Source organism: Lepisma saccharinum, chromosome 5 (genome assembly GCF_977018435.1).
Source record: "Lepisma saccharinum chromosome 5, izLepSacc3.1, whole genome shotgun sequence".
Taxonomy (NCBI): domain Eukaryota; kingdom Metazoa; phylum Arthropoda; class Insecta; order Zygentoma; family Lepismatidae; genus Lepisma; species Lepisma saccharinum.
The window spans coordinates 77,670,285-77,694,040 of record NC_139233.1 but is presented as its reverse complement, the minus strand read 5'-3'; the positions used below and the strand labels follow the sequence as shown (position 1 = coordinate 77,694,040).

The 23,756-nt window shown below is 36.7% G+C and overlaps 1 protein-coding gene across 2 annotated transcripts in view; it reads left to right on the top strand.

Annotated features, from left to right (window-relative positions):
• Rubicon (run domain Beclin-1-interacting and cysteine-rich domain-containing protein rubicon) overlaps positions 1 to 18,859 on the top strand; it is a 67,819-nt gene extending 48,960 nt beyond the window's left edge. For both annotated transcript variants that reach the window (XM_083122691.1, XM_083122689.1), the window contains exons 11-13: positions 1,748 to 1,930; positions 6,940 to 7,093; positions 13,081 to 18,859. In XM_083122691.1, coding sequence (XP_082978817.1) covers positions 1,748 to 1,930; positions 6,940 to 7,093; positions 13,081 to 13,281 — 538 coding nt within the window. In that variant the 3' untranslated portion in view covers positions 13,282 to 18,859. The remainder of the gene's footprint in view (positions 1 to 1,747; positions 1,931 to 6,939; positions 7,094 to 13,080) is intronic.
• Positions 18,860 to 23,756: the final 4,897 nt, after the last annotated feature.

Below are 23,756 nucleotides of genomic sequence, written 5' to 3'. Positions count from 1 at the left end.
GAGAATAAATTGATTTTTTGATTAAATGATTATCTCATGTGCAATTTTGAATATTTTAAAGCCAAAAACAATCATACATATTTGGGTTACGCTACTCATTTGTAGCTCCCCAATTTCCTCATGATGATGGGTGGCCACCAGTCCCATACACTTTCGAAAGTCTCAGGAGGAAAGTTGTTGTTTCCCTCCAGGAGACTCGAACCACGGCACGGCCTGTAGCCTGGGCCCAAAGCCTGACACATTAGACCCCACGACCACAGTGCAGGCCGTATATTCTACTTACGACACAAAAATCTCAAATCTTCCATGGGACCTTCCCGATGGCATGGTGGTAATGTCGTTGCCTTGTAATCAATGGGTCCCACGTTCGATACCCAGTGGAGGCACATGGTGTTTCGGATTCCACTTTAAACTGTAGGTCCAGTCCTGATTAGCCTTTCTGTGGATAAAGTGGACTTAAAACAAACTCAAATCTTCCATGTACAACCTGAATAGCTCATTCATATTCTTAATTAACATATGTAACCTTGTCTTTAAAAACTGTGTATTTAGATATTTACTTTGGGAAAACCAGTGTGTATGAACAGGGCTGAGCCGATTCTACATTGAACTGATATTCATACATACTTCTACTGATTCTCGTCAGGGGTCCTGTGTTCTTTGTGAGTGTCCCTTCATCATATCATCACTCATACTCTTCTTCGTGATTAGACAGAAGTGACAGAAAAGCGAAGTAAAATAAACCAAATCAATCGACTAATCCTACTGTTTTTTACCAATACTAGCGTGGATAGGAAATTGTAACAGATCAAAGTAGTTCGGAATATTTATATACAGTAAAACCTTGTTAATCTGGACACCGATAAGCTGGACTTTACTTAATCCGGACAGGCAAAAGGCCTAAAAAAAAAAGCAGGATAAGGGTATCACGTATGTACACACTGCCTTGTATGCACAGTATTGCTTTACATTTTACTGTACTGTAAAGTGTATTTAGACCAAGGCCCTTTAAATACACCATAATAAATGTGTTTTGTTGCTATAAACGGAGTTTTAATGCACTTTCTACTGTTCTTTTAGGTTATTTCAGTTAATCTGGACTTTCGTTAAACCGGTCAACTTATATCCCCCCCCCCCCATTAGTCCAGATTACTGAGGTTTTACTGTATTTCAACGTATAAGGTTTCCGTTGAAACTCTGGCATAAAAATATACCAGTTTGGTTTTAAAATATTAATAATTTCACAACATAATTATTTAATCACAAGATACATGTTTCCTCCACAATGGTGTTGGAAAAATAAAAATTATGTATTTTTCATAATTTTCGGTATATCTCATCGCAAAGATGATAATAAGCAACAATATGATGAGATTGATAAAGGGATGCTTACAAAGAACTCCCATGCCCAGGCTGGAATTAGATCCTGGGACCTCTGGCATTGTAGCATGCTGTGCTAACCACTCTGCCATGGAGGATGGCTTGGGATATTTAAGACTGTGGAAGTGCTCTGTAGCCATTTTTGCAGATACTGTGAACCATTTGAACTCCTGAACAGTATTCACAATTAATTCTAATGTATTGGCTCACCCTGTATATGAATTACCTTTACATTGATAAAAATAATATCAAAATGATTAAATTTTGTACTAGATTAAAGGCTATGTATAGAAATATCATATTAGTAAAATTATCAACAATTTTACTAATAATCCACTACTGACTTTATTTGTTTAATTTTTTTTAGATGTCCTGTATCAAATTTCTCCTATCGATTGTTGGATCAAATGTCAGGAGATCCATTATTTCGAATTGGTGACCTGAATCCTGCTCTGTATAAAAAGGCAAAACTTCTGGAGAGAACACGCCAACTACGATCACAATTGCATTTCCTGAAGGATTTTCTTCTTGCATGCCGATTTGCAGTTGAGTAAGTTTTCTTTCTTTTAATTAAATTGCTTCTCAAACATAATTTTGTATGAATGACTACGATTCAAAACCTTGTGATAAAATTCTTAGTATATTAAGACAGACAGAGAGAGAGAGAGCGAGGGAGAAATTGTAAACATGATAGATTAGCACAGACTCTTTTTAGGTTGGCTGAAAGTCCTCGAGATGTCAGGGAAATCTGCTTTGTACAGTGGAAATCACAAACCTTACAACCTTCTGTAAACAAACCGCCTCACTTCGAGTAATGTATCACTCCGCATCAGCTGTTCGTGAATGGTGTGCCATCATATGCTGTTCACTCGCACTTCACCAGACCTTTAATTTTACGTAACATGGAAAAACATATTCCTATTTTAACTGATAGATATACACATTGAGGGATAAGAAATTTTCGATAAGTGATTAAATAGGTGTTCTTCTTCAAGAATGAACATATTTTTTTACCCCAAAAGTTCCATTTATCTGACACTGTGTTAACAGATCTCCCTTCCCCCTCCTCTCTCAGTATGACGGACAGCACTAAAGTAAAACTTGCAAGAGAGAGAGAGAATCGTTTCAGTAAGTTCAAGCCTTTTGGATTTGTCGCTGCACCATCCACCAAATTATTGCCCAACATTGTTGACGTGCAGAGTATTGTTTTCTCCTCTGGACAACAAATATACCGCCAGTTTTAGTGGAAGGTAAACAAAGATAAGCCAAGGAATAAAAAGAGATTGTGTATCTTTCTTTCTGTTTCTCGTGCACTGGAAAGCAAGAAGACTATAATAAGCACATTCCCACGTCTCATGCAAGTAATGTATTTTCTTACCTTGATTCAGCAGTTCCTTTTTGAACTGGAGGCATTTTCGCCGCTAGACAACAATATCATCCCTGTCAATGAAGTTGTCTGTCAAATTTGCTTCCCCAGAACGAACTCAACATGCAACGTCGACTGCTAAAATTGAGGAGACCGTCATCATCACTATTAACATCGGCCAATATCTTCCCCACAGTGGACAGCTCTTTGATTGAAAAAATACAAATGTACCTTGCGCCATATTGCGGTTATCTCAAAATCGTTTGAAACTGGCGCTATTTTCTTGTCACGTGATCGATTGTAATTTATACAATAATCACGTATTATTATTATAAACAAAAACCTTTAATGAAAATAAAAAAAGGTAAAGTGCTCCCCTGTGCTTAGCACCACGCCATGAAGGCGTATAGGGGGTGTGGGGGTAACGCCCCACACTTTCTTGATCCGGTCATGAGTGGGGGTGATGTGATCAGCATCACGCCCCTGACTGCCTTTACCCCCAGGGTTTCCCCCACGTACCCATGTCATTTGACGCTGGGTGGATGCCCGGGGCCGCTTCCAATGTTAGAAAAGTTCCCGGATTTGAACCGGCCGGGGATCGAACCCGGGACCTTGAGCATGGTAGTCAGACGCGTTACCGACTGAGCCACCGCGGCCACATATTTTAAAATGTTTAACCCAACGTAAATTACACAGTTTTCTTGCATTAGCATACTTTTATAGAACGGACTACATGCTACGGAAGAAATCCGTTATTAGGCTGTTGCCAACCCCAATACCCCGGATGGTGACATCATGAGGGCATCCTTACACTCCGGAATAGTGTGGGTGAAAGAAGGCGAGTCGTGACGATGAGGGCGAGGGCAGTCCGTAAGGGTGGGGAAGGTTGATTTAAAATGAACGCCTCTCAAAAAGAGAAGAAAAATGTGACAATATTTAAAAATTCACCCCCCAAATATGCATATAAAATGTAGGGTACAATAAAATGTGACTGCCTCAAAATATTTCTGAATCTTATCGCCTTCTTTCCCCATTTTTTTTGCCAGTGACATTGCTTCACTAAGTTGCAGTTTTAGTTTCCCTTGATGTTTTGCTGCATAACACAGCATTTTCAAGTGGGATGAAAAGAACACAAGAGTATATTTCTGGATAATGTAACTATAGAGACGTTGCAGTACACTCTGGAGGAAAAATAGTGTGGCATTGAGGCGTAGATCGAGCACGTTGTGACACGCACATGTTTGTCATTAGTAGAGCCCGGAAGTTCAGGCATTTATTTTCGTTAAAATAGGCAGGCAAAAAGGCATTTATAATGTGGAAAATAGGCACAAAAAATTAAAAAAAAAGGCACATTTGGAAAGCGCTTACTTTTATCTATAATTGCTGGCAAAATGTTAAAATCTACATTGGGAAGAGCATTTCAATTTTCTCCGTCTTGATTGCACATAACTACAAGGTGTTTTTTTAAGTTCTCAACATTCATTGATAGTCGTCTGTCAGAGAGAATGTTTTTCATAATAGAAAATGATTTTTCAACTTCGACAGAAGTTATTGGAGCATACATAAACCAAGGTAAAGTAGCTGGACTCATTTTGGGTAACAGCATTTTCACCTTTTAGAATATCACAAATTGTTTTCAATTGTTTCAAGTCCTGATTTGCACTCCCTACCCGTTTGCACTTTTCCGCAACAGCTGAGCCCTTTTCTCCTGGCACTTTCATCATCTGCTGCATAGATTCCTCGTAGATTTTCATGGATGCTATAATTGTAATTGTCTCTGGCAATGCACCATAATGTGCAAAAATAAACTTGAATAGCACAGGAGTTTTTTCACTTCATGAATTGAAGCTGCTTCATTTTCTGTAAGAGCATCTATCACCTCACTGATTTTTTCAAGGTTGTTAGCATAATATATAGCTGCTGATAAAACTAAGCTCAGATGCAACTTCCTTAAATTTTCGGGTTCGAGAGGGCGATTTCAGAAATATCTTCTATATACTCTTGTGTCCACTTCAGCAGTCAATCATGCACAAGGATATGTTAACCGAAAGGCAATATCCTATATGAGCATGAAATACATTTTTCTCACACTTTTCTCCTTCAGCAATGTTGAAACATGCATGAGTTCAATATTACTTAACCTTTTGGTGCCCAAGCGTCTCGAACGAGATACCCAAAAGTAACCCTCGGGGTACCAAGCGTCTCGATCGAGACGCTGTGTCAAGGTCGTAGTTTTTACTTTATAACTTTTCTATTTTTGGCTAGAATATCGATTTTATTTTTTTTATATTGTTCCTAACACATGTATTTAACAGAAATTGTTTTTTGCATTTTTTTTGTCTTCATGAAAATGGAGGGGAAAAGGCGGGAAAAGGTACTTCTCTTTTGCGGCTCTTTTCAATGTCAAATTTTTGCCGACAAAGGAAGACCGGCTTTGTTGTTCTGTTGTTACATTGGTCATACGGCAATGATGCAAATATTTTTCTGTTTCTTACATGCCAGCGATAATTTATATGTGCATTTTGAACTTTTTATATCCTTTTTTTTTCGGGGGGGCAAGGGGGGAAACCCTGTTTTTAAAAAAAAAATCAGGCGATTTCCCCCCTTTCACCCTCCATATGTGCGCCGAATGTGAATAAATTATATATCGTCTGAATCTGTGATTCATTCTGCGTACAACGGTATATCGTTCATATCTCCAGGGCAAATAGTCTCTGAGCTAAAGTTATTTCAAGGTACCGCTGCATTTTGAAGCTTGAATCAGTGGCGTGCCGACAATTCCTTTTAGGAGTATAACTCAAGTTACATTGGTCATATGATAATAATGCAAATATTTTTGTGTTCCTTACATGTTAGCGATCATTTCCATATGCATGTCGACACTGTCATGTACTTTTTGCTTGAGGGGAGGGTGGGGGAACACAATTTTTTTCCCGAAATTTTGGAATTTTGAGAGTTAGCCCCCCCCCCCCTCGCCACATATACGCCAAATTTGCAAAAATTTCATATAGTCTGAATCTCTGGTTCATTCCGCGTACAATGGTATATCACTCATCTCTCTAGGGCAATTAGCTTCCGAAAACAGTTTAAACAAAATAATTTATTGATTCAAAAACTATTTCATAGTTGCACTTATGCCTGATAACTCTTCCTCCATGTCTATGTACCCACCCAGCTTTATTAAATATATTGTCCTAGCAAACTTTCTCACACTGTTGGTAGCATATTAATCGCATAACTTGTAACATAAAATTGCTTGAATGCATGTGTACAACATGTTTTCTTAGCAGTGATAGGCAAAGATCTAAATAGTTGAATTTTGAGGCAAAAGTTGGAAGTTGAGTAAGCAGTGGTATGGAATCCCAATGAACCAGGATTCATCACAATTAACCCAAGAGTAATGAAAAATAATTAAGGCCGAGCACATACTGATATATCGGTATCAGCCAATACCTGTGCTAATAATTATTAATATTTTATAATTATTAATTATTATTAATTAACTCTAGTAGATTGATAGGAGGGGAACATGCCTATTGTGGTGTTTGCAGTTTGTGATTTGTGTTGCTTTTCACTTCAGTATGAAAGTTCTTTTGGTTATCTAGAATAATTTGTCAGTGATAAAAGTTGCATCCAAGTTGTAACAAATAACATTAATGAATGTGTTTCTAGACTAATCTTAGCTATAATATTTACTGTTTATTAACGTGAAACCATTTTGTAAAAATCATACTAAATCGTGTGTGTTTCTAAACCTCTTGGGTCAGATTATATAGTGGAACATCAATTATGTATTCTTCAGGGAACTGTTATAATGTGGAAAAATGTGAAATCGAAGTTCCACTGTGTATAGCAGCTACTCATACAAAGAATTTTTTGCTTTATAATGTGTGCACTCATAAACCTTCAGCTATAGAAGAACAAACCTTAAAGTATTGTGAGAAGAGAGAATATTTTTAAAATTCTCTGGTCTAATAACGGTCAAGTTCACAAGTTTGTCTGAGCAGAAGATATAGAATATATTAACTTTTAAACTTTATTCTTCCATGGTTAACCCCCTACCCCAACCTCAGCCCTACATGTGCATGACGAATCCAGAAAGAAGAACTACATGTAAATTAGACAACAGTTCTTTCTACTTTTTAATTTTTTGTACTTTTTTGTCTTACACATCTATTTGTTTACTATTTCAGTTTATACAATATCCTGAAAAAAGAACCAGATTACATGTTTCTGGATCCTGAGGTATATTCAGTTCAGGACTTGGAACAAGTAAAAAATGGAGATCTTCCTTCTCGCTTGAAGGATTTGGTTACCAATGGAACTCAACATATCAGCAATTGCCAGGTAAATAATATTTTTTTTTGTGCTAAAAAGAAATCACAGAAAACTAATACTAATACAAATGTATTGGTATCAATTCAAACTAAATCACTAATGCCTGTTGATACTTTTTCAGACCCTGAGTATATCACGGGGTCTGCAAAATTGCTGCCCAACGAAGTCTATCTTGTAAATCATATTTTGCACCAGGATCATGTGAAAAATAGATTTTTTGATTAAATGATAGTTATTTTACTGTATTGATCATTGGATACAATTGGTCATGATAAAAACAGGTTAGGCCTAGGGGAAACCATAGTTGTGTGCGTCAAGCAGACATCTGCCATATTGAATACAACTCAAAATTTTTAAACAGGAAGGGGGTGACATGATATGTCAGATCAGTCTAGAATTTTACGAGAAATGCAATGGTGAAAGTTTTTCGACATATCTTCAATCAGTAAAAAGTCGTGACTGCATGATTGTAACAAATGTCTCATTTTCCAGGTGTGGGAAAACAGTGCCAGAATGCTCCTAATGCATGAGGAATGCATCGAGATCATAATACTCTCTGGAGAGAGAAGTTCACATCTGTTGTAAATGATTTTAATCATTGACATTCCCAACGCTTGTCACACTTGACAGTTGCACAATTACTCCAAAAGTTCTGGAAGACAGGGTCAGTCAACGACAGGCGAGGATCAGGATGTGCCTGAACTTCCACTGATGAAGAAACAGCCACAGCAGTTCTGGCTTCATTGCCAAGTCCCCAAACTGTAGCACATGCCGATTATCACAAGAATGTGGTTTTAGTCAACCATCAATCATTCGGATCTTGCTAGTGCACAAATGACACCCCTATAAACATCAGCTTCAACATCATCTCAGTGAGGATATCCGAATCGTCGCGTTGAATATTGTGAGTAGTGGCTCGATCAATTATAGTGTGATCCTTCGTTTGGAACAAGAATCCTTCACAGTGACGAGGCCAATTTTTATGTTCATGGTGAAGTCAATAAGCAAAATCTGCATTACTGGTCATCTGTTAATCCACATTGGACAGATCCCAGATCCCATCGTTGCTTGTCGTTGACTGATCCTGTCTCCCGGAACTTTTGGAGTAATTGTGCAACTGTCACATGCGACACTGGATCTCGTTGGGGTTGTCGTTGATTAAAATCATTTGCAATGGATGTGAACTTTTCTCCCCAGACAGCAGTACGATGTCAATGCTTTCCTCATGCATTGGTAGCATTCTGGTGCTGTTTTCTCACACCCGGAAAATAAGACATTTGTTACAATCATGCAGTCATAATGTTTTAATTTTACTGGTTAAAGATATGTAAAAAAAAAAAAACCTTCAACAATGCATTTCTCGTGAAATTCTGCCCTGATTTAATAAATCACATCACCCCTTTGCATTTAAAAATTTTAAGTTGAATTCAATATGGCAGCCATCAATATGGTGGGCATCTGCTTGGAACACACTAATATGGTTCCTCCTAGGCCTAACCTGCTTTGATCATAACCATTTTTACCCAGTCTAACTCCTTTACATTTTATAGGTGGTGTTATGGGACTTTTGAATTACCCTGTATTCAGTGTGTTTCTGGGACCATCAGACTGAGGTGTCATAATGAGCGATATTGAGAAAATGGCTCAGACCAAGTGACATGCATTGACCAGCAATATGTGCAGCTTTTTATATCACCCTGGTACAAAAGGTTGAATTTATTTCTTCAGGTTCATTTCTGAGTGATATGTGATCGCTTAAAATGTGTAGCTTATTGCTTCTGTCTGGTAGGTGGTAACACTGTCATGTACGAGGGTAAGTCAAAAAGTAGGCCACAAACTCTTTTTAAAAAACTACCAAGGGAGATACTGACTTAAAAACCTTTATTTTTAACATAAATTATGTTAAATTTTATTATTCAACATAATCTCCATAAACATTGATACGTTAAATTTTATTATTCAACATAATCTCCATAAACATTGATACAATTATCCCATTGTTTATCAGTTCCCCGAAACCTGCTCTACAAATGATTTTGGGCTGCTGTCTCAGCCAAAGTTGCATCTCACGTTTAACATCTTCATTGTCTGCAAAACGTTTGCCGCCAAGGTGATTTTTTAGCAGTCCAAACAGATGCAAGTCACTTGGGACCAAGTTGGGGCTGTGAGGTGGATGTTCAAGAAGTAGCCACCCTAATTCATAAATTCTCTTCTATCAACTCCTAATTATCTCCTCCACCTGCCACACTGTTGGTCCTGTCACAATCTGAACAGGACTATTAGGTCGGTCCTCGTCAACAACATTTGACTGTCCTTGAGAGAAATGATTGTCCCAGTTGTGCACCACTTTATACGACAAACCCTTCTCACCAAAAACAGGAAACATTTCCTCATGCATATTCTTTGCTGGAAGTCCTTTCGCCCACAAAAAATGCACATCAGCATGCTGCTCTTGTAACGTACAATCCTTGAGCATGATTGCCATTTTAAAACTGAGCTACCCATGTGTGTGTCTTCTATATAGCAACTGCTAACTAAATATCAAGCTGGATTATACTGTTACCTAGTGACACCTTTAGAAACTACTCATCACTACTATTTTCAGCTATCCCACATCAGTTTGTAACCTACTTAGTGACTTCCCCTCGTACAAGGATTCATGTTTAAACTAAATGGAAAATCTAACTTGCTATTAAAAACTGTCAAACCTCTGCCACTCACAGAAGCTAGGTTGCCATATTTTGCCTCTTTCAATTACAATGTCACTTCCATTAAAACTTTAGATTCTACCTCAAATAAACCTCATATAAGCATTGTATAAGGTGCCTTTCAGAGCATATTCAAAGTTGTAAAACTTGCCATGCATGAGTGTTCTTAATGAGTATCACTCATCCTTATTATCGTGATAATAGCAGAAAAGCAGCATTAAATAACAAAAACACAAATACAAATTTGCATTTTCCAGCTCAGGGTGTAATATGTACGAGGTCTGACAATGAAGCTGGCAAACTCGCCACCGTTTAGTGCTGAATGCAGCACTATACAAACAGCTCTCTAAGATTTTGTAACCTTGGTACTTCAGCATCTCACAGCACTTTTTGCGTTGACGCATGGCAGATTTAAGCTGAGTGGCGTGCAGTGTTGTTTGTGCTTGTGTGTGCATGCTGTCGTGAAAATAGCTGATCTGGAATTAGAGCAACAAACAAATATCAAATTTCTGGTGAAACTGGGCAAGAGTGGGAGTGAAATAGGGAAATTGTTAGTGCAGGTGTATAGAGAGAATGTCATGAAGAAAACAGTGTTGTACAAATGGATTAAAGGGTTTTCTGAGGGGAGGGAACAAGTAACTGATGAAGAAAGGTTAGGGTGGCCAGTAACGAATCAAATGGACGAGTAACGAGTCAAATGGACGAAAAGATTGCCAAAATTCGTCAAATTGTGCGTGCAACTTGGCGACTGTGAGATCCATAGCAGACCAAGTAAACGTTGATAGGGAAACTGTGTGGAAAATTTTAACTGAAGGCCTTGGCATACACAAGGTGTGTGCCAAAATGGACCCAAAGGTGCTCACCGATGAACATAAGAAAAGGAGGGTTGAACTGTGCACAGACCTGTTGAAGAGGCAAGACAATGTTTTGGGCCGAATGATCACAGGTGATAAAACCTTGGTCTTCACATATAACCATGAAACAAAGCGACAAATGACCCGATGGAAGTCACCTGATTCTCCAGGACCGAAAAAGTTCTGTCGATCAAAATCAAAAATTAAAATGTTGTTGATAACCTTTTTTGATATCCGAGGGATTGTTCACTATGAATTTGTATCACCAGGACAAACAGTTAACCAAGTGTTCTATTTCGGAATGCTGCAAAGGTTGAGTGAAAAAGTGAGATGAAAACGACCGGAACTTTTCACCAACAAGTCATGGCTCGTGCATCACGACAATGCACCTGCACACACTTCACTGTCTGGATGGGAGTTTTTGACCAGGAAACAAATACGAGGGGCATGTAAAAAAAAAGGGGGGGTCTGATTGGTTATTACAGAATAAAATCAAGCGAGAAAATTTTTATTTTGATACTATACAAGTGCATACCCTGGCTATTTTTCTACATAGTCACCATGACGCTCCCAGCATTTTTGGTACTATGGAACAAGTTTACATAGACCCTCTGCGTAGAAATCTGCCACCTGGGATCTCGGCGAGTCGAGAACTGATGTCTTGAGAACTTCACTGTCATCGAAACATTGCAAAGCAAGCCACTTTTTGAGATGAAGGAACAGAAAGTTATCACTTGGGGCAAGGTCGGGACTGTATGGTGGGTGATTAAAATGTTCCCATCGGAATTTTTGAATTGTCGCAACAGTATGGTCAGCTGTGTGTGGGCGGGCGTTTTCATGATTCGTAAGCAGAATTCCAGATCGTAACATTCCTCTTCACCGGTTTTGGATGGCACGTCGCAGATTAGACAGTGTTTGGCAATACTCGTCTGCTGTAATGGTTCGTCCCGGTTCCAGGAATTCCACGAGGATTACACCTTTTTGGTCCCAAAACACGGTTTCCATGATTTTGTGATGTGATGGTGTTTGCTTGAATTTCTTCGGTTTCAGATTGCTGCTTCGACTCACCTGTGACGTACAATATCCAGGTTTTGTCTCCAGTCACTATGTGAGAAAACAAGTCATCCCCATCCTTCTCCAGCAGGCCAAAAAATCAAGTGCTGATTTCATTCTTTCATCTTCGTGAGTGTTTGTCACAGGGACTCATATCAGGAAAATAGGGGAGCTGAGGAATCACAGAATGCACTTTTTTGCGAAAAATTCATTCTTAGAGATTGCCGTGTGACAAGGGACATTGTCATGGTGAAGCATCCAAGTACTGGCAATGTCCAATTTCTGTGTTGAAATCAGATGGACTGTGGTGTGGTTCAAATTCAACTCATCACCTATCATTCTTACCATCAGTCGATGGTCGGTCAACACAATAGCTCACACTCTTTCCATATTGTTGCCGTTTTTTGAAGTTGAATGTGTTTCAGCATGAAGCTCATTTTGGACAGATTAACCGCCCTCCAAAAATACCTTGTGCCACTTGAACACTTGTAAAGTTGACAAAACATACTCCCCATAGCCCTGTTTTATTGTTTCAAATGTTTCCATGGCATTTTTCCTGAACTTCACACAAACAGAAATTACGCTCTTCCATTTCTGTGACACATGACAAAACTGCTTCACTGCCCTAAAAATAACCTATTGATATTAGTGACTTACAACTACCAATGGTCAGTGAGATGTAGATCTCACCTTCCCTTGACGGGTGACCGCCAGATTGGGTGCATTGTTGCCAATCTCATTATTTTATTGACAGACCTTGTATCACTTTCAGTTTAATTCTCAGAGTAATTTAAGTTCAAGTAAGTAACAGAAATCCTAAAACCTTAAGCAGTTAAGTAATCATTGCAATAAAAGATTAAACCGAAGAAAAATGTTTTAAAGAAATATTGTCAAAAATAAAATAAAATTACCCTGAAAAACAAGGGATGTATTTAAGTTTATCACTATCATCTTGAAGAATATTTGAAACTGAATTAGCTTACTGTCAACAGGAGAATAATACTAACCCACTGCGAAGTTAGCAGAAATTCAGGCTCAACCGAAGAAAAATGTTTTAAAGAAATATTGTCAAAAATAAAATAAAATTACCCTGAAAAACAAGGGATGTATTTAAGTTTATCACTATCATCTTGAAGAATATTTGAAACTGAATTAGCTTACTGTCAACAGGAGAATAATACTAACCCACTGCGAAGTTAGCAGAAATTCAGGCTCAACCAAGTTTCCTTAATAGCTCAGTGGTAGAGCATCAACACAGAATGCCAAAGTCCTGAGTGAAATCTCTCATTGAGCCTAAAAATTTTCTTCAACTTTTCAGTAACTTAATGAATAATACTTTTTGGAATTTGCTGAATACAACTGCTTTTTCTCTCCTATCTAGCTGTGCCAGGCAAGAGGGTTCTTCTGTGAGGTGTGTTGCTCTAAAGATATCATATTTCCCTGGCAGCTCGGTAAAGTGTCCCGTTGCGGAGTGTGCGGGGCCTGTTTCCATGCTCCGTGCTGGTCAACAAAGCTATCGTGTCCAAGATGTGTCCGTCGACATGCTCGAATGATGCACGAAGATTCCACCGAGGTAATGTAATGCAATTGTGATTGACTCGGCGAATGTGTGTACTGTCTCACAAGGGTCATTGTCATTGTATCAGAACTATTATCTTGTCCATATCTCTATAAATGACTGTATGTACATCTGTGTATAGTGTATATATTTATATATGTAGATTTTTATTTATTTATAGATCTTGTATAGTATTGTTGTTAAAAGGAGTATATTTTGTTAACTACCTAGTTATAGTATGTCCAGTCACAAATACTCGAGTGATAATTATTTTCAGTCTTTCAAGAAGCTGTTAGAGAGAAGTAATTTATATTTAGTATTTTTGATGTGATAGTAAGTTTCTTTGAGCTGTTTCTGGGATTAGATTTTGCATTCAAATATGTTCAAGATCATACTGTCCCGTTGACCATATTTATATTTTAAGGCTGAATTGCTGTATTTATTTGTTATGGACTATTTCAACGCACAATGTTATGTAATCCATTCACCGAGATATTTTCTCAAAAGTTTCCATTGTGATAAAGGCATTATTGTTGATGTTGCAATTGATTAGAAAGAGAAGTTTTGTACAATGAGATTTCTGAAAGTATTAGCATGTTAACAAGTAAGACTGATAAGTGTTTGTAGAATTGTTAGATACATTATGAGGGACGTATGAGTTTATACGTATACAGGGTGGTGCAAAATAAGCAGATAGATTTGATTTCTATGTAATTGTTGAAAGAAATAAAAGTGAACCATCTAAGCAGGAAATAAAATCTTTATTCTTGGATTTTTTTTTATTTATATTAAGAATGGAAAACCATATCGGCTAAAGGACTTTCTCCTTCTTGGTCACAAACATATGCTCTTCTCACATGCACAGTATTTTATTTTTACATGACACCTCTCAGTTTCAAGATGTCATCTCATTTCTCGTGTTGTCTTCCAGTTCCTCAATGGTTTACTGGTTGGTTTGTTTGTTTACAAAACCAGTTAATTGAAAATGTGCTTTGTATTTCATTAATAAACTTAAAAGACAGTTGGCATAATTTTCGACGTGATTGAGTTAATGCACAAGAATATTGCAAACGCAATCCGTTGTATCCAGAAAGAGATGCAAGTCTTTACTCAAAAATTAATTGCAGTGTGGGATAAGAGATCTCCAGTTGTGACGAGCACCTTCTTGTTGATGTTTGGGGTTGATTTTCAACACTGCCATACACGTTCAATGTTTTGGACTGATCAACCACTACGAGTTGCCAAAAATCTCCTACAGATCCCATTTCTTCAAGCTTTTAAACTAGACTGTTAATTGCGTTCCTGGTCTGTGCCTCACGAATGTTATATCATCATCATCATCTATATGCTCATTGCTTTAACCCCTCAAGTGTGGAATTTCCTGAACAAGTCGCTACTGGAAGATGTAGGTTTTTTGCAGAATTCCGTTGAACAAAAATAACTAAATAAAACATCAGTATTTGCCTGCCTTCTTCTTTTATTCAGTATTTTATTTATAGAATTGCTTTCATATGCCACGCCAAATGTAAATAATACACAAATACAATTATAAAATATTACAGAAAGACACTCATACATAATATGTTGGTATGTATGTGCTTCAAGTTCAGCAGGCTAAATATTTTTGGTGTGTAAGTCTTTGAAACAAGTGCAACTCAATGTCCGCATCACACAAACTTTGGTTTTGAGCCATATTTCTGTTTTCTGCTATGCACGAGCTACACCACATGAGCAGACAGCTTTCATTGTCTAAATTATATTCTCTTTCTTCTTCTTTTTTGTCATCTACCTCTTCTGCTACTGTTTTTGTTTTATACTACAGCTAACATAATATCACCTAATGTGATTGTTATATTTTCAACTTCCAGGCAACCCTATATGCCACCCACAGTCGAAGCAAACACAAAGCTTCTGTATAAGCCTTCCACACTGCAATAGCACACACAGACTTAATAGGTTAAAACTAGCAACTAATTATTTTCTAAGAACATTGTCAAAATTTTGATTCGCTGAGCAACCATGATAAATTCCCCAAGTCTTATTTGTAATAAAAGAAAAACTTAAATTAAAAATTATTAGTCATAATAAAGCTATAATTTTTTAAAACCATCAGCTAATTTTGTGTACCACCCTGTATATATAATAGATTCCATATATTTCCAGCACAACGAAGAAGCATTTATTGTATGTATTGAAAGTTGTAAAGATATAGTGGATTATATAAATATAAAAGGTAGGGATGAGCTGATACCACATGGAACCTACACCTGTGTTGTTGATACTCTTATCAATACTGATGCTTGAATATTGTAACATTTAAAAGTTGTGTTCAAAGTATACCATTGCAATTAAACAACATAAATCTACTAGAGTTTTGCTTTAAAATACCACATGTTTCAGAAATAATTGAGGGATTACAAAAATTTATTCCAAGTAAACTATTGAACTTACGTTAATGAAACCAGTCCAGAACGATGAACACAGTTTGCGCATGTATGTTTTGTTGAGCTGAGAGTTCACATTCCTGCCAGTAGGTGACACTCGCATCACTTACAGTGTTTTGGTCTCCAAGATCACTTGACCGTACACCGTGCAACTTCTTTTTGTGGAGTTTCATCAAAGGCAGGTGGGTATTTGTCCCACCGATATCGTGTGATATTGCAGACCTAAGAGAGCAGCAATAGACACTATCGACAGGCCCATGTTGATGCAAGTGTGGCAAGAACTCGACTATCATTTTGATGTGTGCCGTGTCACGCGTGGTGCACACATTGAACATTTGTAGGCATAAAAAAAACTTTGCGTTCCTCATTCGTTCTCGACTGGTTTCATTAACGTAAGTTCAATACTTTACTTGCAATACATTTTTGTAACCCCTCAGTTATTTCTGAAACACCTGGTTTTTGAAAGGGGTGTGAAAGAAAATCAGAATATTAAAATACCTATCATTTAATCAAGAAATTCACTTTTGACACAATGTTTTGCAAATACTAAATAAAATTATGCATTTTGCAATTTTTTACAAGATAATTAGGAATTCTTGAAAATCCCGTGAGATACCCAGACTTTGAAAAAAGTATTGGTGTGTGATTCAGTTTGAACGAATACTTTCAGATATTTATACATGGACATCAGTATCAGCCCAGCCCTAATAAAAGTTATATTCTTTTCATGTTGGCAGTTATAGAAGTTTGCAGAGATCTGTTGTATAATACCCACACACTAATTGTCTGATTGCTAAAAATGATAACTTTTATCCACTGATTTTTCTAATAGGAATGTTTGTAATTTATATTTTTTAGTTTTTGTGGAAATGTATGCATAAAAATTTAAATAAAGACAGGCCTAAAATGGAAAAGTGTTAAAAAAACATGTTACCATTTGATTTCTTGAAGACAAAAGTACAGAACACGCAGTACAAATTATATAAAAGGAAAGGGATTATAGGAGATAATTGCATACAAGATACCCACCCACCCATGTTTCTACTTGGGGAGTAAAGCAGATTATAATTAAAATAAGTTATTTCTGAAATTTACATTTCGGGGAAGTAGACATCTTCATGGTGGGGGCAAGTACCTGTTTCTTATTGTCCCCAAGTATCATGCCAAGAGTATTCTTTAACCCTATTTGAAATAATCATTTATTGGAAAGTTACTTTATCAAGGTTACTCTATTACAGTTACCATTTCTTTAAAAAGTGTCTAAGTAACTTTTACAGTAAATTTACTTTAAAGTATAATGGTTAGAACGTGTTGTGGTTGTTTTTTTATTTGCACTGATGACCATGTAAAATGTACAATAGTTTTCATTTTAAGAGGAATGTGCCAATATGAATTTTTTGCTGATATCGATAACTAGGGCCCAGGTGCACTTGAAATACCTTCAGACAATATCTAATACTTGAAGCTTTACTGGCAGGAAATGAAGATGAGATTCTGCACTAAAAAGGTGCAAAATATGGAAATAAATATGCACTTTAGAAAACATCTTACCTCCTTCAAATGTATTCTTTCAGTTACCGCAAAAATCCAACATATTTGTTCTTTTTTCAGCTCATGTGATTTAACATGTAATAAATGTAAAATTTGCAGTTCTGAATTAATCCACAAAACCTTTTACTTTACACTACTGTTTTATAAATAAAAGAAAGTTACATTTCTTACAGAATCATGATTGTACTTTATTACAACATTATATCCCATATTTTCAAACTTGAAACTCCTGTTTTCGGCAAGAATATTTTCATTCTCAGAAAAAACTTTCTCTACTTCACAAGATGCATTTGGACAATATTTTAAGGCAACAGTATCTGATGCGTCATCTCGAACCATGGCCGTGCAGTCTAACTCATCAGGCTATGGGCTCGGGCTATGGGATGCATGCAGGTTTGAATCTCCTTTTTTATCTCCTTGAATCACTTTTCTCCTGAGATCTCGACCAGTGGACACCCACGACCGTGAAGAAAATTGGGTAGCTATGAACAAGTAGCATAACCCAGTCATGGAAAACCCACAACAATTGGGGGGGGGGGGGGGTTGGTCATACTGACCACACATCACCCTGCAACTGGTTGGACGATCGCCCACCTCTGTTGAGGCATGTGGGAGTGAGGCCAGCAGTCGGTAGGTAGGCCCTGTCATTGCCAATCAAAATATAAATCTGTTGTAAACAAATAAACCAAAATTAGTATGTATTTATTACCAAACATTTCTTTGACTCTTCATTAGATTAAAAAGAAGTAGATTAAAACAATTTGAAACATTATTATTTTTTAATTACCAACATGGAATATAGTGTTATTGTGCAGACTGACTTGACTGGCAGAGAAAGGTGTTATGTAGTCGCAAGGAAAAATTTATTTGTTAAAAATCAAGTAATGGTCTAATATATATATATTTTTTTTCCCGAGTTGTGATTTGCGTTGTAATGAAAGAATTTGTGTAAAATATGTACACTTGTTGCCATTGGATGATCAAAGAGCCAAACATGTTACAGCTGTTGAATGATCAGTTACAGAGTTCCATGTACTTTTTCATATTTTACATTAAGAGAATTGAATGATTGGATAAAGGATACAGAAAAAGAAACATCAAGGCTAGGACTGAACATAAAATCTGTGATGGAGAGACTACGAGTCAACCATTCATCACAACCAACCGGAGTTGAAACGTACTGAATTCAGTGGTTATAATGTTCCACATACAATAAAAATATATCAAGATGAAAGTATTGACATCAAGCCAATTCAAAAGCTTCAGTTTCAGCTCACACTACAAGTTCACGGTTTCTACTGTGTAATGATTTTTGTAAATTGTAAACAAGGATAAGAATGAATTTAAAATATTGGAATTGATTGTGGAAGTAAATTAGATGTTAAATTCTGCATTTTAAAGATTCAGAAAGAATTAATATGCAAGCACTTATGTCATGAAGAGATTGTGCTTATAACAGGGTTGCTATGATTTTTTGATTATGAAATTCCCTGACATTTTCAGGCCTTCCCGATAGTGCAGTGGTAGTGTCATCGCCTTGTAATCAAGGGGTCTCGGGTTCGATTCCCGGTGGAGGCACATAGTGGTTTAGGTCCCACTTTAAAATGTAGGTCCAGTCCCGATTAGCCTTAATGTGCATGAAGTGGACTTAAAACCCCAAATCAATCCAATCCAATCCAATCCTCACATTTTCAGATTTTCCAGTCCAAATATGAAATGTTTCCAAGCATGTTTATCATCATGATTTTTGCTTTTGAACCTTGTGCTTTTTCAATTAAATATATAAAATCCGTTAATTATTATGAATTTTCACTTTCATAACTTTTTTTAGCAAATTTCATTCTACACACTCAAGAACACATGAAAATTCGAAGAGTAAAATGCAAAATTACAATCAGCATCAAATGTATTGGGTGCTACAATCACTCTTCAGGCTAAGGTAACAGGTACAGTATTTCACCATAACAGATCTCCACAATACAAAAACAACAGAGAAAGTTCATAAACCACACAATTTTTCATTTTCTGCCAGATTTATAGTGTCTTAGAAAATGCTGCTTTTTTTGCTTGCATTTATAAGTCCATAGCATCTGGAGAAATTTTTGTTGCATGTTGGAATTCTATAGGAAATGCCAACAAGACTAAGATCTATAAAATAATAGACGATAACCTCATCTTCAATTATGATCATCTTGTCAAAATACTTTAGTTATCAATCAGATATGTGGACCTCAAGTTTTACTTTGATATTCTTTCTAATATCTAGTATTAGGAAAGTAAAATTTATTACAGAAATTCGAAGGAACCATAAATTTGCATAAGACTGAGAATCATAAGAATGAAACAAACAAGTTTCTAAACTGAATCTTTTTCGGGAGTGGAATCACAAGAACCGAATTCAGAAGTGGAAGTGAACTGCTTGTTCATTTTGCAACTTTTTGTCTTGCAGACTCCAAAATGCACGTAAATTCCAGATCTGCAAAATTCCCTGACAAGCCAAATTCCCTGACATTTCCCTGTTTTCCAGACATGTAGCAACCCTGTTTTAAGGTATTTCTGGCTGAAGTGTTCTTTTCACATGGAAAATGTATATCTGTATATGCAAGGGAGGAAGGAAAGTATAGAAATACTATATGAATCAAATCTAACAATCCTGACTTGCTTTAAACTGTATAAATTGAACATGGTAACGACATTGGAATGTATTTAGGTAAGTCAGTAAGTAGGTCACAAACGTTATTTAAAAAATACTACGTGAGATACTGACTTGAAAACCGTTCTTATTTTTCAACGTACTCTCCTCCAACATTGATACACTTATCTCATCACTTTATCAGTCCCCCAAAACCTTAAGCATAAAAGTCTTATGGCTGCTGTCCCAGCCACAGTTGCACTTCACATTCTACATCATCATTTGCCATTACCATGTGCACACTTTTTTGGAAATTCAAGTAATCCCACATTATGCTATTGCAGTTGCTATGCTGTCGATCATCACGTGTCTGTCAGCTGGAATCATCTCCTCCACTTGTGCCATTTCTAGTACGGTCTCCATTTTTAAACTCAGCTGGCCATGCACGTGTCTGCTATCTAGCGACTGCTAACTGAATATCATCAAGCTGGATTGTGCTGCCACCTGACACCTTTAGGAACTACTCACTACTATTTTCAGTTATCCCACACCAGTTTCTGACCTATTTACTGACTTCCTCTCCCTCATATAATGCCAAGATCATCTAATGTCAGATCAGCTTGGAAACTTCCAATGATTTTTAACGTTGAAACTTTACTTTACCTGCAACTCGTATCCTCTTTTTGTCCCCTGCTGCAGGAAATTATGAAATCAGCAAGGGAAACTACCATGAAGGAGAAAAATATAGGCATGCATTTTTTCAATGGTGGTCTGTGCCTTCTACACTCCCATGTGTTGGTGCAAAACTAGCCTGATTATGTCACAGAGATGTGAAAACTAGCTCCTTACTAGCCCTGCTGCCGAGAGTTGTTTTTAGTTAGAAACATGATTTTGTTATGCTTATTTTAAATGTACTGTGTTTTGTTTTACAACATGATCCAAGGATTTAATGCTCAGATCAGTGTGCTTTCTCAACTGTACCCTATTGACATCTACCAGAATATATCCCATTTTTAAAGTGTTTGCTTCATCCAGTCTGCAGCTTGTTAATTTGGTGTGCAACTATCTAAGAAACAAGAAACAGGCTTATACGACTAGTCGACTATGTGATTATTTTATTCACTATAATTTTTAGAATTCAATCAATTTGCTTGATATTAATGTGTCCACAAACCTGGTTACTCTATTTCACAGGAAATATTTAATAGTATTAATTGTATGTAGATGTATATGTATTAAAAAATAAATTATACAGAGGTTATAATTTTTCTACCTAATTACGTATTATATATTTGTGTTTAATATTCATTACAATATTATATGTGAAAGTATGGAACTCTAAAAACATAGAAAGAAAGAGTTTAGTTTTCTTGAGTGAATATTAATACAAAAAAAAAACCATGAGTTTTGTACCCTTTCAAAATCTTGTGGATAATTTGTAACTTTTTAAAAAGAACATTTTGTGTAACATTAATGCAGAGCTTACAGATGATCCTTTAATATATGCATTTTTTATCACTATTGTAGTTTTATTTTAGAATTTCATTTGAATTTCTAGTATTAGTTTTACAAGAGAATTGTTAACATGAATTTCGAATGGATCACTATGATCAGTGGCAAAGATATAGTACAAGCAATGCAAGCACTGCTTGCACTATTAGAATATTATTTAATGTACTTAATGTTTTAGTCTTATTTCGTTTCCATCGCAATCGATTTCACAAATTTTACGTCCTCAAACTCCTTCAGCAGCCCGTTGCAAGCAGCAGACTCTTTTGTTTTGCTTGGGGAACTGGGCATGTTGGAGAAACGGGCCTCAACCCTCACAGAAAAGCTGAGCCTTCAGTGCTTCTCGGAAAGCAACCGAAAGCAGAAGGAAACATAGCCAGCAGATAACCAATGTGTGCCTTCATGAGCAAATAAAGATCACAAGGATACTGATAATTATTAATCATAAAATAACTGAAAGAAGCTATTATCATTGCTCTAAATTCCATGGAGGTCACTTAAATTACAAATTATTTTATATTTCGCAAATTTTAAAATGCATCAAAAATTTCACATTAGGGGTTGGGGTAAAGGTATTGTGTTTCTGGGAAGAGGAATGTCTGCAGCAGGCTGCAGCCTGCGTGAATTACGTCACCAGTGTTGAACCCCCCTCAACACAGTGATGGCAACTGTCAAATTATTTACACAGCAATTCAAGTGAAATGTTTAACAAATTTTACAAGCAAATTCAATAAATCGATTGCTTTTGAATAGAACGTTTGGGTGGAAAAAAAGTACCTGAAAAAAAACTTCTGATATTTGTAAACAGCACAAAAGTATGCATTGTACACATTAAGAACATAAGAACACTTTGTATTATTATGGCACTTTATTACTTGAATATTATATGCATACTTTTTCTGTTGTAATGATTCTGATTTCATAGCGTAATTTCTATTTCCAAATTCTTCTCTCCCGTGAGCGATACAATTAAGGAAATAAGTTGGTATCACTTTCTGTTGTTTCAGAGCTTTTCAAAGTGAATTTGTTTGGATGCTGTGTAGTCAGGGAAATAATTTGAGTGAGTGAGTGTTTGTTGCTGAGTTAGGGCTCCGAATTAATCGAAACAAACATGAATTTGGTAACTATTCATACGGCGAAGTGCGGGTGTTTTACTGTTTGTTTGAGTTGGGTTATTAAGTTCATTTTTTGCACAGATAGGTTAATCAGGACCGGACCTACAGTTTAATGTGGGATCTGAACAACCGTAGAATGTGCCTCAACCGGGTATTGAACCCAGGACCCCTTGACTACAATGCGACATTACCACTATACCATCGGGGAAGCCTTAGGGATGTATGTATTATTTAGCAATTTAAATGTGCTTTGTTTAGCTCGAGAGAAAAATGTGAAAATCAAAATCGTTGAAGCGAGGCGACCAACTTTCTTTACCTGACTTTAAACAAGTTATCGCATGGAGGGTTTGTGCGACACTTCCAGCAGTTTTGAATTTATTGTGGTGAGTACATCGTCCCTGCACGTGTTTGTGCTTGGATGGAGATTTTAATGTTTATGTCCTCTGTGTCGGAGGTGCCAACTTAATATGAATTGGGGGGGGGGGGGGGGATTGAATCAATTATATATATAATAACTGTAATAACTGTCTATATAATCACTTGCCTCCTTGATCAGTCCATGCACGTGTGTGTGTGCCCAAAGGTATTATTAAATATCTTTTGTACGCAGCCAATCATGAATAATGGACTGGTTATGCGGCAACATCTCTAGCAGCTGATGTCCCGGATGTATGTTCCAGACAAAACTTTTAACCCACTTGCTCCTATCCTTTTGCATTAAAAATGTATAGGAAAGGAATAACTTTTGATACACTGATAGCAGTTGAGAAGCTAAATAGTGAAGTGTATCGTACATCAGTGTAAAGATTAGATTCTGGTGAACACATAGATATTTTACTAATTACTTACACATGAGTGGTTAATTAAGAAATAACGTAAGAAAATCGGGTATTTTTTTATGAAATGCATGAATAATTGGAGACTTCAGAACATTGGCAGTTTCGGCCCATATTAAAAAATATATATATATATATAGATATATCTTACATGGTGAAAACTGATCGTAGAAGGTTATTGTTTGTTACTGTGACAGCAGTTAGAAATAGTGATGGGTCGTTCGTGAATGAGTCGTTCAAAAGTAACGACTCTCTCTTGTGAGCGGTGAACGACTCGTTCACCAGAATTGAACGACACGTTCAAAGAGTCGTATGTGTGCCACGACTCCTCCGCCCGCCAAGCAACTATTATTCCATTATTCCCTCTCCTTTCCACGAATTTTGCGAGGAAGGCGCATGCGCAAGTGTATAC